The sequence below is a fragment of the Lepisosteus oculatus genome, chromosome 11, assembly GCF_040954835.1.
Source record: "Lepisosteus oculatus isolate fLepOcu1 chromosome 11, fLepOcu1.hap2, whole genome shotgun sequence".
NCBI lineage: Eukaryota > Metazoa > Chordata > Actinopteri > Semionotiformes > Lepisosteidae > Lepisosteus > Lepisosteus oculatus.
The window spans coordinates 14,447,447-14,462,359 of NC_090706.1; the positions used below are offsets into that span (position 1 = coordinate 14,447,447).

General features: G+C 48.7%; 1 protein-coding gene across 1 annotated transcript; it reads right to left on the reverse strand.

The window, feature by feature from the left end:
- Positions 1–4,744: 4,744 nt before the first annotated feature.
- Positions 4,745–13,372, reverse strand: soul5 (heme-binding protein soul5). The gene is made up of 7 exons (XM_015349189.2): positions 13,266–13,372; positions 11,078–11,134; positions 10,153–10,240; positions 9,731–9,851; positions 9,082–9,221; positions 8,126–8,289; positions 4,745–7,164 (listed from the first exon to the last, which is right to left on the reverse strand). Coding segments are annotated over exons 1-7 (681 nt in total). The 5' UTR covers positions 13,268–13,372; the 3' UTR covers positions 4,745–7,055.
- Positions 13,373–14,913: the final 1,541 nt, after the last annotated feature.

Here is a 14,913-nt window from a genome sequence, read left to right on the forward strand (position 1 = left end):
CCAGGGGTCACCACGTGGACACCCCCCACCCTCCCCTAAACAATAAATGCACGAGAAAGCTAACAGGGCAGGTGTGGTCCTGACCGGTGCAGCGCTGGCCCATGCAGAGACCCTGCACTGGGTGTGCTGACTTCAGAGTCTCAATCACCCATCATTCCAGTAACGTCGCCCACTGCCGCACGCCATGGTCAGCTCTCTCTGGAGTGGCATCAGGCAATGAACCCCTGGAGGGCAGCAGTGGCTAAACCATGCCAGGATGATCGTTTCCACCTCCGAAGCAGGTGCAGATGGCTCAGCTGAAGGTTCATTAGAATTAAAGACAACCATCACTTCAGGTCTTCAGTACTTGGTGCCCTGTGTTATGCCAGGTACTATATAAAGAAATGCTGATCAGGCTGGAGAGACGTATGAGTGCACAGGGAGGGGAGGTGCCCAGGCAGGGCTGACCCACGCTCTGAGAAACATGCTCTCTGCCCGTCTGCACAGTGTCTCACCTCTCCAGTGTGAAACCTGTCGCTGGGGCTCAGGATCCTGTTTCAGAGATGCTGTCAGAAAGCAGATCCCATTCCTCTGCCCTCAATGAGGATTTAAAGCTACAGCCCTGAAGCTGGATACTCTGCGCTTGTTCAGAGTCTCGCCCGAAAGCCTGAAGTCATGGAAGCCCTGTGTGTGACTGCATGGCCTGAAAAGGTTTTGCGTGCTGTACGCCCGTTCCTGAAGGGGATGTGTAAATAATAGCTGTACATTGTGTGCAATGACAAAAGCAGGAGGCACTTCTTTACACAAAGGGAGTCTGGAACAAGCTGCCCAGCCAGGTGTTGAAGATGATACCCTGGGTGTCTTTCACGAGACAGCTACCAACCGAACTAGATCCAGCTGGGATCTAATCTCATGTGAGGTTTCGGTTGTGAAGGGAGAGATTCAGAACTGATTATTGGAGTGGGTATGTATCAGTGGTCTAGAGGCCTATATAAAGCCTAATTCCTGAGGATAGCAGGAACTGGGGCTAGTCTGCCACCTGAACTCTCACCTCACTACTCAATTTAATCTGCTCAAGTGGAGACAGAATATGTAGGAGTTGAAGACAGGTCCTGGGATAAATGTGTATTTCTAGTCCTGTTTTTTTTGGAACAAAATGTCTTTCCTCTCCACCACATTTGTCTCTTGTCTCTTGAAGTAAGCAGAGATAAGCTATGCCTTCTCAGAGAAAGGTGTGCACGCTCGATTGGCTGAGCTTTTAATGAGAATGATTATTCTCTGCTCTTACAAATCCCCCACTCAGCCTCACATTAGCCAAATGAGCAGCACTTATCAAAAGACTGTGAAATGATTGAGTTTTCCCCACAATACTCCAGTCCCCTGAGGAAAGATCCTGTGTCCATCTTAGACAAGGGTCTGCTACAGGCGCTACAGGGTAGACGGGGGTCTGCTCCAGGCCCTGAGGGTAGACAGGGGTGCCCCAAACTTACAGTCTCTTTCATGAAGCTCTGTCTGTTTTAATACAGCTTTGCTAGGTTCTGTGGCTATGACAAAACACCAGCGGTAATTTTAAAAAATTAAAAAATATGTAAAAAATTGCAGTCTGAAAATCTGTTGAAATGCTATAGCATCTTACCAGGCTGGAGTTTCCTCCTTGCAGCAGAGACGTCTCCTACAGCCACTATCCCACCCCTCCCCAGGCAGCAGGTTCTTTATCTCCTGCTTGACTCAGTCCAGGTAACAGCCTCCCCGCTCAAAACACCTCTATTCTGAAAGTGATAACCAGGTGTATTCTAAGTCAAAATGATTCACCTTTAAAAAATGAACACGAGAGCCTAATGATGTTGTTTTTTTAAGTTGTTGTTTTTTTTAAGAAGAGGTTCTTCGTCTCTTTTCTATTTTTTAACTTCATTTTTTTGTCTGAAAATCTTCTCAGATTCTTCCTGCTCTTGATCTAATGTATAGAGCCAGCAGTGCAGTACGGATTGGAGGAAATGGGGGGTCTCTTGGCCCCCCACATTCCTGAACTTTTTACTGTCAGTCAGAATGCGACCAGACCTGCTTTGGATAGAGATGTAGGGGTGTTTGGGAAAATCTGATGAAACTACAAAAATGTCTCAGTATAAGCTGGGGACTAGTCAAGAGACAGAGACTTTGTAGCCTCTCTGTAGAAATGACCCCAACACCCCAATGACATACTGCTCAAATCACATCTAAACCACTTATTTCTAAAGACTGGAAACACTGACCGCTTTCTGATCAGCGGTAATCATTTCTGATCATGTAAGCAAGGTATTGAATTCGAGGATCTCAAGAGCTAGATTTCTGTTCCATATGATTTCTATATATATCTCTAATAAAACTAACACAATATTAATAAAATATCATAATGCAAAGGTTAACATTGCTGCCTCACAGCACAGGATTCAATTCCTGGGAGTGCTGTCTGTGTGGAGTTTGTATGTTCTCCCTATGTTTGCATGGGTTTCCTCTGGGTGCCGTGGTTTTCTTCAACGGCTCAAAGGCATGCTGTCGGGTTAATTGGCTTTTGGAAAAATGGGCCTTGGTGTGTGTGTCCGCCCTGAGATGGACTGCTGTCTCTGTCAGGGTGTATCCCGCCTTGTGCCCGTTGCTTGCTGGGATAGGATCCTGCTCCCCTGCAACCCTGTACTGAATGAAGTGATGAGAAAATGGATGGATGAAACATCATCAGCCTATCGACTAGCATGTCTGAAGTCCAACTGGTTGCATTCAAGCCAGTTGTATCAGGCTTCTGTTTGGCAAGAGAGAGCATCTGAAGTCCTGAGTGACTTGTGAAGTAAGGACACTGTTTAGCACTGTTCTGCAGAGGCTACTCTGGTGTGTTCTCTGTAAATCAGTGCTTTGTGTGTTAGTACCAGTCCCCGGTAACCAGATCACATAGAATCACAATGTATTGACTGACGCTTGGATCTCCCAGGCTCCCAGAGCTTGCCACTGGCTATCCGGTGTAATTAGGCCATTGTAGCACAGTGGGCTGGTGGAGTCATTTTACCATCTCAGAGTTTCATCTTCGTATGCCAGGTGCATTCCTTCACACTGTCCTGTCTGCACAGACACCCTGCCGTGCGGAAGGATCAATTCTGGGAGAAAAACAAATTCCTAATCCTAAAGAAAAAGATTCTGAACTGTAATGTGCAGAATATGTTCATGCAAGTTATGAATCGGGGTCCAGTACAGCCCAGAGGCGGTGATACCACAGTAGCATAAAAGAAAATCCTCGAACTGGATACACAAGCTTATAGGGAAGAGTAGCTCACAGCAATAACAATAACAGTAGCTGCAGGACACATGGGAAATTACATTAAAATGATGATCTGCATGCATACAGCTGCAGTGCAAATACACTGGTCTCAAATTCCAGTGAAGAGGCGATTCCTTGCAGATTTCAAAACACAATAAATTCACAATTCCTCTTCCCACAGAGCCTGCTACATTGTTTCGTTCTTTTTAAATTAATGGCTTAGGCAGATCAGCATCCACAGCGACAGCTTGAAGAGCTGGCCATTTACACAGAACAGCATTAAAGCCTGAATTAACTTGCGCAACCCAGGTAGGGTTTCAACCTGCAACCTGGTGGCGAGTTCAGAGCTGTAACCAACACACCACAACGGTGCTGGTCACAATTAACACCATTGTATCACAGGAAAGAAGACGCTGTGTTCACATTGCAGCTCATATCCTACTTCACTGCCGCAAAGACCTTAAGGCTTCCAGCGTGTTCCACTTCCTTGCCAACTGCAAGATTCAACCCCAGACTGCCCCTGTGGGAGGTTTCTCCAAGGGATTTGCATTCCATAAGCCAAAGGCATCATCACAGGAGATGCCCACCGAAGACCCGATTCACACCAAGGGCAAAACCCGTTAATCCATTTAGCACAGTGCAGATTTTGCACACATGCCTTCAACCAATCCGCAAATCTGAGACAACATCACCATAGGAAAGGGCAGAGCTATAAATTCATAGCTGCAGCTTATCAATGCATCCCAGCGCCTGCCCACAGCCAGAACCAGACAAAATGATTCGACAGGACAATACGTTCAATCCTTTTCTCCGTGCAAAATGTGCAACAAGAAGGGGTCTGATATCATTGCAGGGCACTGTGGCATGTGTGCATGTGTGAGTGTGAGCGTGTGTGTGTGCGCATGAATGTTTTCTGGTTCCCTGAAACTGGACTGGCCACCGCTGACTTTCAGAGCGAGGGACTGGAGTGTGAGATGGAAGGAGACAGGCCAGAGAGTTAGAGAGTGATTGTCTGTGCGGATGAACAGTCCTGCTTTGAACAGCTCAGTTTACAGAGATCTATCAGCCACAATAGCTATTTTCACAGTCACTGTTTGCTTTTCTAATAATGCCACAGCGTACAGTCGCCTCAGGAACGCCCTGCAAATAGTTGATGGCTCTTAAAGAGATTAATAAATGAACAGATCAACCACAAACATATTTGAGTGAGAAGAGCTGCCTTTCTCTGGAGCTTCAGGGTTCTGGTTAGTTATTGCATTTTTAAGCAGTTCATTGCATACGCCTTGAATATTACCAAGTGTACTGCTACTGCCACTGGTGCTTTAGTGACTTCACTGGTTTATATAAAACACAGTTTACAGTTTCTCACTCAATCTCAGTGTAATACTATGAAACATTTTAAAAAATTGTGCAAGAAAGAAATGTTTTAAACATATGTAGCATGCAATATGTTCTATACACAAGGAATAAACTGCAAAAAGATTTGACTTCATATGTGTGTTTATTTTAGTTACAATATGTGAAACATAATGATTATGCTTTTTTTAACATGTACAAAAGAACAATTGCACAAAAAAAGACGTTGATCTTTCAGTCAGTTCACGTCGTCTGAACGTTTAACTAAAAAAACCCCATTCTGTAATAATGTATTGTCTGAGAGAGTTAAATTGAGGAACATTAAAGTTTTCAGGACTAGACTGAAAGAAGACTAAAGACTTCCCTCTGCTGGCGCATAGGAGCACCTGCAGTGGGATGTTAGAATGCGCCCTGCTCAATTGCAATGCTGTTGCTACCAGCTGACACTGGAGCTGGGAAATTAATTCTGGGACTCATGTGCACTGGACAGTGGGGACCTTCTGAAGTCAGAGCAGTCCTGTCTAGCTGTGCATCTAACCTTACATAAATAAAGCTGCAAACGAGAGCAGGCCATTCAGCCACTCTTGGCCATTTCATAACTTTAGGTCCATCTGTTCCTTCAAATTGCAAAAGAGCCTTAAGTTTGCACCTTACCTGCCTGTCTCGGAAGTCCAGTTCCAGACGCCCTTAAAATATTTATTTTTTGTTAAGCTGACCAAAACAAAACGCAATATTCTAAACAAGGTCTTACAGATAAGACATGAGCTTGGGCTGAATATAAATTGAAATGTTTTGCTCTCCACCCAGGCTTTCCCCAGCATGGTGTGATGATGACTGAGGACAGCCTGAGAAGAATCTACACAAACACCCTCCCTGCAGCTCCGTTCCCCAGCGCTGTGCACAGTGTGGGTTCCAACCACCTGGCCCTACTGGTGCTGAATTCATAGGCGTTCTATAATGCCCCACTTGCTGCTTCTGTGTCTACCACTCCCTCCCCTCCTCCTTTCTGCCTGCAAATTGAACTTGTTTGCTAATTAGAATGGAATCTAAGTCATTGATAAGAATCGGGAAGAAGAGTGGACCTAAAATGTGTGCATGCATGCATCTGTGTGTATATGTACCATTTTGTATCTGTGGGTGCATGTATCTGTGGATGTGTACATTTGTCTGTGTAAATGTACCATTTTGAATCTGTGGATGCATGCATCTGTGTATGGGTGTATCTGTGCATGTATCAGTGTGTATGTGTGTATGTGTGCATGTAACTGTGGCTGTATGCATGTGTGAAGAAATTCAATGTGCAGAGACAGAAGGGTTGAGTGTGTCCCAGTGATGCAGACTAGCAGAAGAAACGCTCAAAACTACTGCGCCCAGGAAAGAGAGACAGCAAGAGCTCTGTACCGGTGTATAGGAAAGCACATTTATTGCACCGCGGGGCAGGAATGACTGTGGCTGCTTCCTCTTTGTGCCTCACTGGGTACTGACCTGTGTCTCAACTGAGTGTATTCGCAGAAACGAGAGGGCTTGGAAGCACAGGCTGAGAACAGCTCACATGTGTAGCGCACACCCACACACCTCAGGGACCTTAGGCTTCTGTAAATGTTGACTGGATACTGAACGGATTTCTTTTAACCCCCTGACCAAAACCCGCTGAGCACTGGGGTCGGGAGGAAGATTAATACCAGGATTCGGGTGTGGAAGATTCTTACGATTTGTTTCCGTTTTAGATATTAGGGCCAAGGTTTAAACAAAAGCTGAAGAAAATTACAAATTAAAAACTGAACCTGAATTCCTTTGCTCGGCTGTGTGGCTCAGGGGTGTCAGACTCAATTCCTTGGCGAAGCCAGTGAGGTTTGTGTTCCAACCCCAGCAGCCGAATTAAACATTTCACCTTTTCTTAATCACTAGGTTTTTAATGGTTGGCTGCTGACAACATTCCTTTGATTAAAGAGACAGTCACCTGTGAAACACCTGGGAGCCTGGTTGGAGTCCCTCTCCCAGTGCAAGTTAATTAGTAAGGGGTGATGCCTGGCTCTCTGGGAATGGAGTTTGACTCCCTGCTAGTAGATCCTAGAGTCTTGTGCCGATTGCCTGTAATTCTGAGGGTTGCGATTCCTCACAGTGATGCGGGAGTAGACAGGGAGCAGTGCAGATCCTTGCTCGACGTTTTAGCGATAGTGTCTCTCTTCGCACCCGAACCCCTGAGCTCGGGCGTCAGCCCGCTCGAATCCACGCCTCAGCGGCTTGACTGCCCCCTGGTTGTTTAATCGTTCCGACTGCGGGAGATGACGTGACGAAGGATGGGCTGGGGAGGAGAGCAGGGCGCGGGCTCAGCTCTGCGCATACACTCCAAGCTGTGGGGATGAGAAGCTTTGCGGTGTGGGTCCAGGACGCCCTGCACACATTTCCTGTTCCCTCCCTCCCTGGACGGCTGAGCTCAGGCGGACACTGTGGCATCGCTGGGGGTCTCCTCCTGCGTTGCGCAGACCAGCTCCCCCTTAGAGATGTACCACACCTCGTTGCGTCGGTTGAGCAGTTTCATAGGGCTGCAAGTGAGCACCACACACAAGAGAGGAGATGCTGTTACTGCGCACACCACTAGAGGGAGCCATTATCCCTGAAAGAGCATCGCCCGACTGCCACCTGATCGCAGTCCTCAGGGGTCTGTGCTTCAGTGCTGATGCTATGCAATTATGGCACATCTCGCCTGCTGAGTTCCACTGCCAGGGGTGTGATAACAAGGCAGTGTCCACTAGAGGGCGTTACTGGTCCTAGGTTAGTAATAGATAACAGGCGTCTTGTCGCTGTGCTCTGTGTCACTGTCACGAGACACTAGCATGATAATAATCAGGGGAATGTCTGAATGTGCACAGGGGGAGCGGTCTGCTGGTTAATTGGCAGGCCGGGGCACAGTGGGTTGCTCAAGGTCAGCAGGTGAATCGGTCTACTGAGATACGTGCTCAGCTGTGGGAGCAGGTTGTACTCACTTCAGAGGAAACAGCCTCTCTCCTGGGTGTGAGGAGGGCTGGGGAGGACTGTTAGTTTGTGCCCCAGCGTCAGTGAACTATCTGAGCTCATGGGTTTGAGGGAAGTCCTGTGTTTGTGGTGATTTAACTGTGAGAAACAGCTTCCCAGCATAGACACGATATTCATGAACCGTAAAATCAATGAAAGAAAAGCTGTACAATGACGAGCAATCAAAACCAAAATAAATCACTTAAAATGTCAATTGAGGCAACAAAAGGTTTAGAAATTGCAAATCTTAGGTGAATTGTTACCACCAAAGGGCCTGTCTGCAATTCACAAAGCAAGTTTATGGGAAAGGTGTTATCCCTAATTTTAACTTGGCTTCAGACATGTCAGGTTATAATGGAAAAAAATATGTGAGCTGGAAATCTACACTACCTGCTCATATATATATATAACCAAACCCTGATGGACCCTACAGTGGATCTGAGTGATGGGACTGCGCCCCCTGCGCTGACAAGGTGAGAAGGCCGATGGTACCTTTGGTAGCCCACGCCGTAGTGGAAGACATTGTGGTAGGAGGCCTGGGTGTTGTTCAGCTCTTTGGCCAGCAGGCGGGAGTAGAGCTTAGAGGTCATGGACAACATCCAGCCCCCATAGCTCTTCACATAGACGGTCATCTCCGGCATGTCAGTGAAGTAGACCTGCAGACCAGGCCAGAACAGCTCAAGACCATGTACTATACCTGCATTTTCACGGTTTACAGTGATAGAATTGCATGCCGGCAGCTATAATCACCCTGCAACTCACAGCTGGCAGCCCACTGACCTTAGCAGGTGTGAGCCTGGTCAGCACCTGGATGGGATACCTCCTGGGAAAGCTAAGGTTGCTGGGGGAAGAGATGTTAGTGGGGCCAGTAGGGAGCGCTCACCTTGCAGTCTGTGTGGGTCCTAATGCCACAGTATAGTGACGGGGACACTATTCTGTAAAAAGGCGCTGTCCTTTGGATGAGATGTAAAACCGAGGTCCCAACTCTCTGTGGTCATTAAAAATCCCAGGGTGTTTCTTGAAACGAGTAGGGTATAATCACAGCCTCCTGGCCAAATTTCCCATTGGCCCTAACCAATCATGGCCTCCTCATAATCCGCATCTCTGAACTGGCTTCATTACTCTGCTCTCCTCCCCGCTGATAGTTGGTGTGTGGTGAGTGTACTGGCGCACTATGGCTGCCGTCGCATTCCCCCACAGTCCAAAGTGGGTTGACTGGCTTCTGGAAACGTTGGCCCTGTCGTGTTCGTCTGGGTCTGTGTGTGTGGAGGGGAGTCCCCATTATCTGTAAAGCACTTTGAGTGGAGTGTCCAAAAAAGTGCTATATAAGTGTAAGGAATTATTATTATTATTATTATTATTAATAGCCATTTGAGCTCAGTGCAACTGAGGCAGGCTGGAAGGTTTGTGCTTTAGGGTCTGTGATGATGTCACAATACAAGACTCACCTCCTCATTGGTCGGCTTGGGGGCTTTCTCCTGATAGGCTGAGGGCAGCAGGAAGTTGATGGTGTACACTGCTGGCTCCAACAGCTTCTTGTCCTCGGGAATGCGGATGATCACGGGGGCGGTCATGTCGATCTTGACTCCTGCACAAACACACGAGAAGAAAAATCATCCCTGAGGAGACTGGATGGTGATTCAGTTCATACTGAGAAGATGAGAAATGAAAGACAAGTAAGCCCATCTTGCTTGTTTGGCAGGTAATTGTTCTGAGGAGGCACAGAGGTTAGCATCGCTTGGGTGTTATCTGTATGGAGTTTGTATGTTCTCTCCCTGTTTGCATGGGTTTTCCCCCACAGTCCAAAGTGGGTTGACTGGCTTCTGGAAACGTTGGCCCTGTCGTGTTCGTCTGGGTCTGTGTGTGTGTCCTGCAATGGACTGGCATCCCATCCAGGGTGTATCCTGCCCTGCACCTGTTGCTTGCTGCCATGCTAACCTGGACCCAGAAATTTATTGAAAGAAGCAGAGTGCTGGTCTCAACAGTTTCTATTCTTGCATTGAGGAAATAAAGTGCTCTCGTCTCTTGAGCTATAGCTGCCTGGGCTTCGGTTCAGGTCTGGCGCCCCCTGCTGACAGCCGGCGTTAGTGATCTCACCGTCCTCATTGGCCCCAGTGATGTATTTATAGAGCCTCATGAAGCCCTTTCCCGCGGCCGTCTCCAGGAAGTAGGCCTGCACGTCCGTAGACACCCACTTCGTAGCGTCATAGTGGCGCACCTGCGACACAGACACACGTGTCGCTCACACTGCCGGTGGCTCTGGGGAGACTCTTTCTAACGCTGCACTGAGATTTGCAGAACTTTTGTGCAAAAAACAGCCCCAGCCAATCAACCTAGTTAGTTAAGAACTCATCTGGATCCATATGGATCTGCAAGGCCCTGATCTAAGACAAGAATACATGTTGTCCATCAGCAATGCAAACAGTCTGTACCTGAACTAAGCAACCAAATGCACTTCAGGAAAAAGTGTAAGAAGACTTCCACTCTGGGGGGGGGAGTAGCGAGAGAGGGGACCTCACCTCATAGTTCGGCGTTTTGCAGATCAGGTCGAAAAAAAGACACTCCTTGGTCTCCGTACAAAAGCTAGACTCGCTGGAATTGCTCGGGCTGGGTAAAGGAAGCACAAACGGCGAAAAGCAATGAAAGAAACTCTCGGCCTCGCGACAAAAACACAGCCGTCGTGAACGAATGCTCACACTTGACATGAATCACAGTTTAGTGGGGGCTGCTATCACGCAGCGCTGGGGCCCTGGGCTTAATTGCTGGGGTGCTATCTGCGTGGAGTTCGCATGCTCTCCCCATGAACACTGGCTGGTTAGTTGGCCCTGGTGTGAGTGTGTGTCTGTGTGTGCCCTGTGATGGACTGGTGTCCTGTCCGGGGGGTACCCTGCCTTGTGCCCATTGCTTGCCAGGACAGGCTCCAGCTCGCCTGTGACCCTAAACTGGATGGATGCCGTTATTCTCACCAGGTCTGTAAACTGGCCAGTCCAATGTAGCCTGTCCTATACTGGTTTGTACCCACTGCAAGGAGTCAATGTGGAGGGTCTGTGTCTGCGAATGTGCTGTGGGAGCTGGAGAGACGGCTGAACAAAATCAGAGAAACAGGGAAATGACGCAGAGAGACACGGGAGCGAAGCTGAGACACACAGGAATGAAGCTGGGGGATACAAGAAACAGCTGAAGATGTTCTGTGTGGACCCTTCTACCGGGCGGAGAAGTGAGAGGTCTGGAGGGTGGAGAGGTGTGTGAAGGCCTGTTTGCTGGACGGAGCTGGTCCTCAGTTGTTTCTTGTCTCGCCCAGCTTCACTCCCGTATCTCTCTGTGTGAGTTACGCCGAGTCAGTGTGGGGGGTCTGTGGTTGGGAACAGGGCACTGGAGTCTGTGGAGGAGGGGCTCCTTCTTCACGCTGGGAGTAAGAGAGAGCCGGGCCGGCCCGGTCCTTACCCCACGGCCGCGTCGGATACCAGGAAGAGCGCAAACACGGCCAGTCCTGCCAGCGCCCTGGAGGAGAGGAGGAGGAGGGAGAACGGACATGAGCATCCAGAGCGGGACCTGCTGCCAGCCGCATGGCGGAGCGGAGCGGGCCGATCTCATCGCTTACGCTGGATGACAGACACTTCCTGCAGAACTTCATCAAACACACACACTTATTTTGTCAAGCCTAAGAGGTCTCTAATGAAACAGTCTGGATGATCTATTTGAAAGGTTTGTCATTTTTCCCCACTATTATCAAATACATATTGTAGCTTTTTGTGGCTGTGAGCTTACTCCGGGCCAGAGCTCGTTTGCGATCAGGCGATTCTGTCCAGGCAACGTCTTCGGTGAAAGCGATAATTCCAGAAGCCAGCACCGTACATCATAAAGACAGTAACGGCACCGAAACAGATCGGACGTGCCCACTCTGTGCTAGACGTTTCCTGCTGATCTTGCAGACTGCGCCGGTTTACAGAGACACGCAGAAACGCTGAGTCACACCAGGATCAGGTGTCTGGGCGACACGCTGACCGCAGAGAATCCAGCTGACCGCTCTGTGCCAGCGACAGGCTGGCCCTGACAATGGCCCTGCAGAGGATGTGCCAGTGCCAGGCTGCAGAGTGCCAGCCCTGCCCGACACAGACGCACAGGCTAGGCCAGGCCAGGCGGTACTGCAGTGTCACTGCCAGGCTGTCTTTCATCCCCAATTCCCCTAACAGCTTCTCAGTGTCCCACACCTCTAGCTGTTGCCTTTGCTTGGGCTTCCCCAACGAACAGCTGACCCAGCAGATATTCCCCGATGGATGTTTAGAGGAAAACAATACATTTTAATTGCAGATATGGCTGTGCACGCTAGCATTATCAATTAGAATCTATAGCAACTCCGCCTTAAACCCATACTGTTATTATTTCTGTTACAGAATGCAAAATTATTCCGTTATTCCAAAGCGAGCTGGCGGGCCGAGGCGTGCTCGGTACTTTTCAGATGGGTCACCACTCGCACAGCTACTACTAACTCATGAGCCGGGGGTGTACTGTAGATCGGACAGGGGAAATCTGAATTCAATATTTCATCAGTCCCACAATCAGATGCTTAAACGTTATACCGCAAGATAATCCCTTGTTAACCGCCACTGCTACGTCAGATACAGAGCAACGTTTGTAATCGAAGAACTGCGGTTTTCATGCGCAGGGGAGGTGCGGATCTACTCCCTGTCAAGACACTGACGACACGGTCGCGGTGATGAGAGGGTCAAGAGCCCACATCACCTCCGGAGCTCTGGCCACGTTTAGCGATTCCTACTCCTCCGTTCACGACGCACAGCCTCTCGGAGTCACTCATAAACTCTTTTTACCGTCACCCGGCTTTAACTCCTGATGCACGGTAAGGTTCTTAAGAATGATCTAAGTACTAGCAGAGCAAGTCAAAGGTTTCTGACCACAACCAGGTACTCCTCTCCAATGCAGACGCACAACGGGGCAAATGCAATTGTTTTAATCGCGAATATTGATCACCCAAATAAAATCTAAGATTTTAGAAACAGATCTGTTTCTTCCCGGCCTCCCACCACAGGCGAGCGGGATAGGATGAAACAGCATTAAGACAGCCTAATGGATCGGTCTGCTACATTCAGCAGGGACGTGTTATGTGACAAAACCAGGGTCACTTTCATAACGAGATAACACTTTCAGAAGAAGTGCCTTTTAGACAGCGGAGCAATAGAATTCAGAAGAGCGGATCAGCGCTTCTTTGCTCCCACAGAGTCGGAAATCTGTCAGCATTAAGCTTTGCGATTACCGTATATCCCGGTAGCGGGCGCGGAGAACGGATTTTCCTACACTGAAGGAGAAAGGCTTCGCGCTTCACCGCGCGCATTTCAAAGGACGAGTTGGAAAGGGCGGCACAGAGGCCGGAACCCGGGTCTCGTCGCCGTCCCTGCCCGGTGTCGGCACTGGGGCTCCGCAGCTTGAGGACTCCGAAAGGCGCTGGTCTGAGGATACCGCCGCGACACCAGACGAGGTCAGTGGACACAGCCCCGGCAGATGCGCCGCGACAGTTCTGCGCCCCAGTCCCGTTGCTCTAACAGTACCCCCCGCGGACAAGCGGGCTGCATGCCGAAAAAGCTCGCGGTTTTACGAAAGGGGGCTCCGTACTCACATTTCCGAGAAGTTCCGCGGGCAGTCCCTGTCTTCGCTCCTGTGTGTGAAACGGGCTGTGATGCGCGGCGCAGTGCGGTCCCTACGTGTCAACTCCTGCCCGGGGAGGCGCGGTTAAATAGCTCGCTTACGAGCCGCGTGTCTGTGAGGCCCCATCCCCAAAACAGCGCACACAGCCAGTGAGGACAGGAATGAGCAAGAGAGAGGGAGGCTATTGGCCGCCGAGGAGGAGTTTCTAACTCCAGAATAAACAAAAGCCCCATTTTTACGCAACGAGAGAGAAAAAAAAAGGAGTAGCATCGTTGTGAAAGCTGTTTTTTTCCTCCTTTCCCTACACTAAAAAAAAAAAATCTTATGAAATAGGTTACATAACGGCATATTGGATTGCAGCCCGCAGTGCGTCGGGGTCAGCATCCGGTCTTGGCGTTGGTAGGAGTGATTTTGTCATTTCTATTTTGTTTATAACCGGAGGGTTCAATTGTCTTGTATTTCAGAGACATGATGAAACATCTTAGGGACTAGAATGGGTACTGTCCGTCCAGTCAAGAGTCCAGTCCTCCCCACCCCCTTTTATCTAACCCATTGTTATCGGCACCCAACTTTTTTTAAAAAAATAATATCACTTTATTAACCCTTTACAATTTCTTGCATTAGGAATTATCTTTTCACATACCCCAGCATGCTCTCCATGAGACACACAGACCAGGTGTCAGAGCACAGGGTCAGCCATTGTACAGCGCCCCTGGAGCAGTTGGGGTTAAGGGCCTTGCTCAGGGGCCCAACGGAGTACCAACACCACCGTGTGTTCCTTCTCCCTCCTCCCGCCCTTTCCTCTCAGTCTTGTACCACAGCGTGGGGCAGTTATTAAACACAGTGAATCAGGGTGAGGACAGTTCAGTGGAGTTTAACACGGTGAATCAGGGTGAAGAGAGAGGTCAGTGCAGTTAAACACAGTGAAATCAGGGTGAAGAGAGTTCAGTGCAGTTAAACACGGTGAACTCAGGGTGAAGAGAGGTCAGTGCAGTTAAACACGGTGAATCAGGGTGAAGAGAGAGTTCAGTGCAGTTAAACACAGTGAATCAGGGTGAGGACAGTTCAGTGCAGTTAAACAGTGAATCAGGGTGAGGACAGTTCAGTGCAGTTAAACACTGTGAAATCAGGGTGAAGAGAGAGTTTAGTGCAGTTAAACATGGTGAATCAGGGTGAAGAGAGAGTTCAGTGCAGTTAAACAGTGAAATCAGGGTGAAGAGAGAGTTCAGTGCAGTTAAACACAGTGAAATCAGTGTGAAGAGAGAGTTCAGTGCAGTTCAACACAGTGAATCAGGGTGAGGACAGTTCAGTGGAGTTTAACACGGTGAATCAGGGTGAAGAGAGAGTTCAGTGCAGTTAAACACAGTGAAATCAGGGTGAAGAGAGTTCAGTGCAGTTAAACACGGTGAACTCAGGGTGAAGAGAGGTCAGTGCAGTTAAACACGGTGAATCAGGGTGAAGAGAGAGTTCAGTGCAGTTAAACACAGTGAATCAGGGTGAGGACAGTTCAGTGCAGTTAAACAGTGAATCAGGGTGAGGACAGTTCAGTGCAGTTAAACACTGTGAAATCAGGGTGAAGAGAGAGTTTAGTGCAGTTAAACATGGTGAATCAGGGTGAA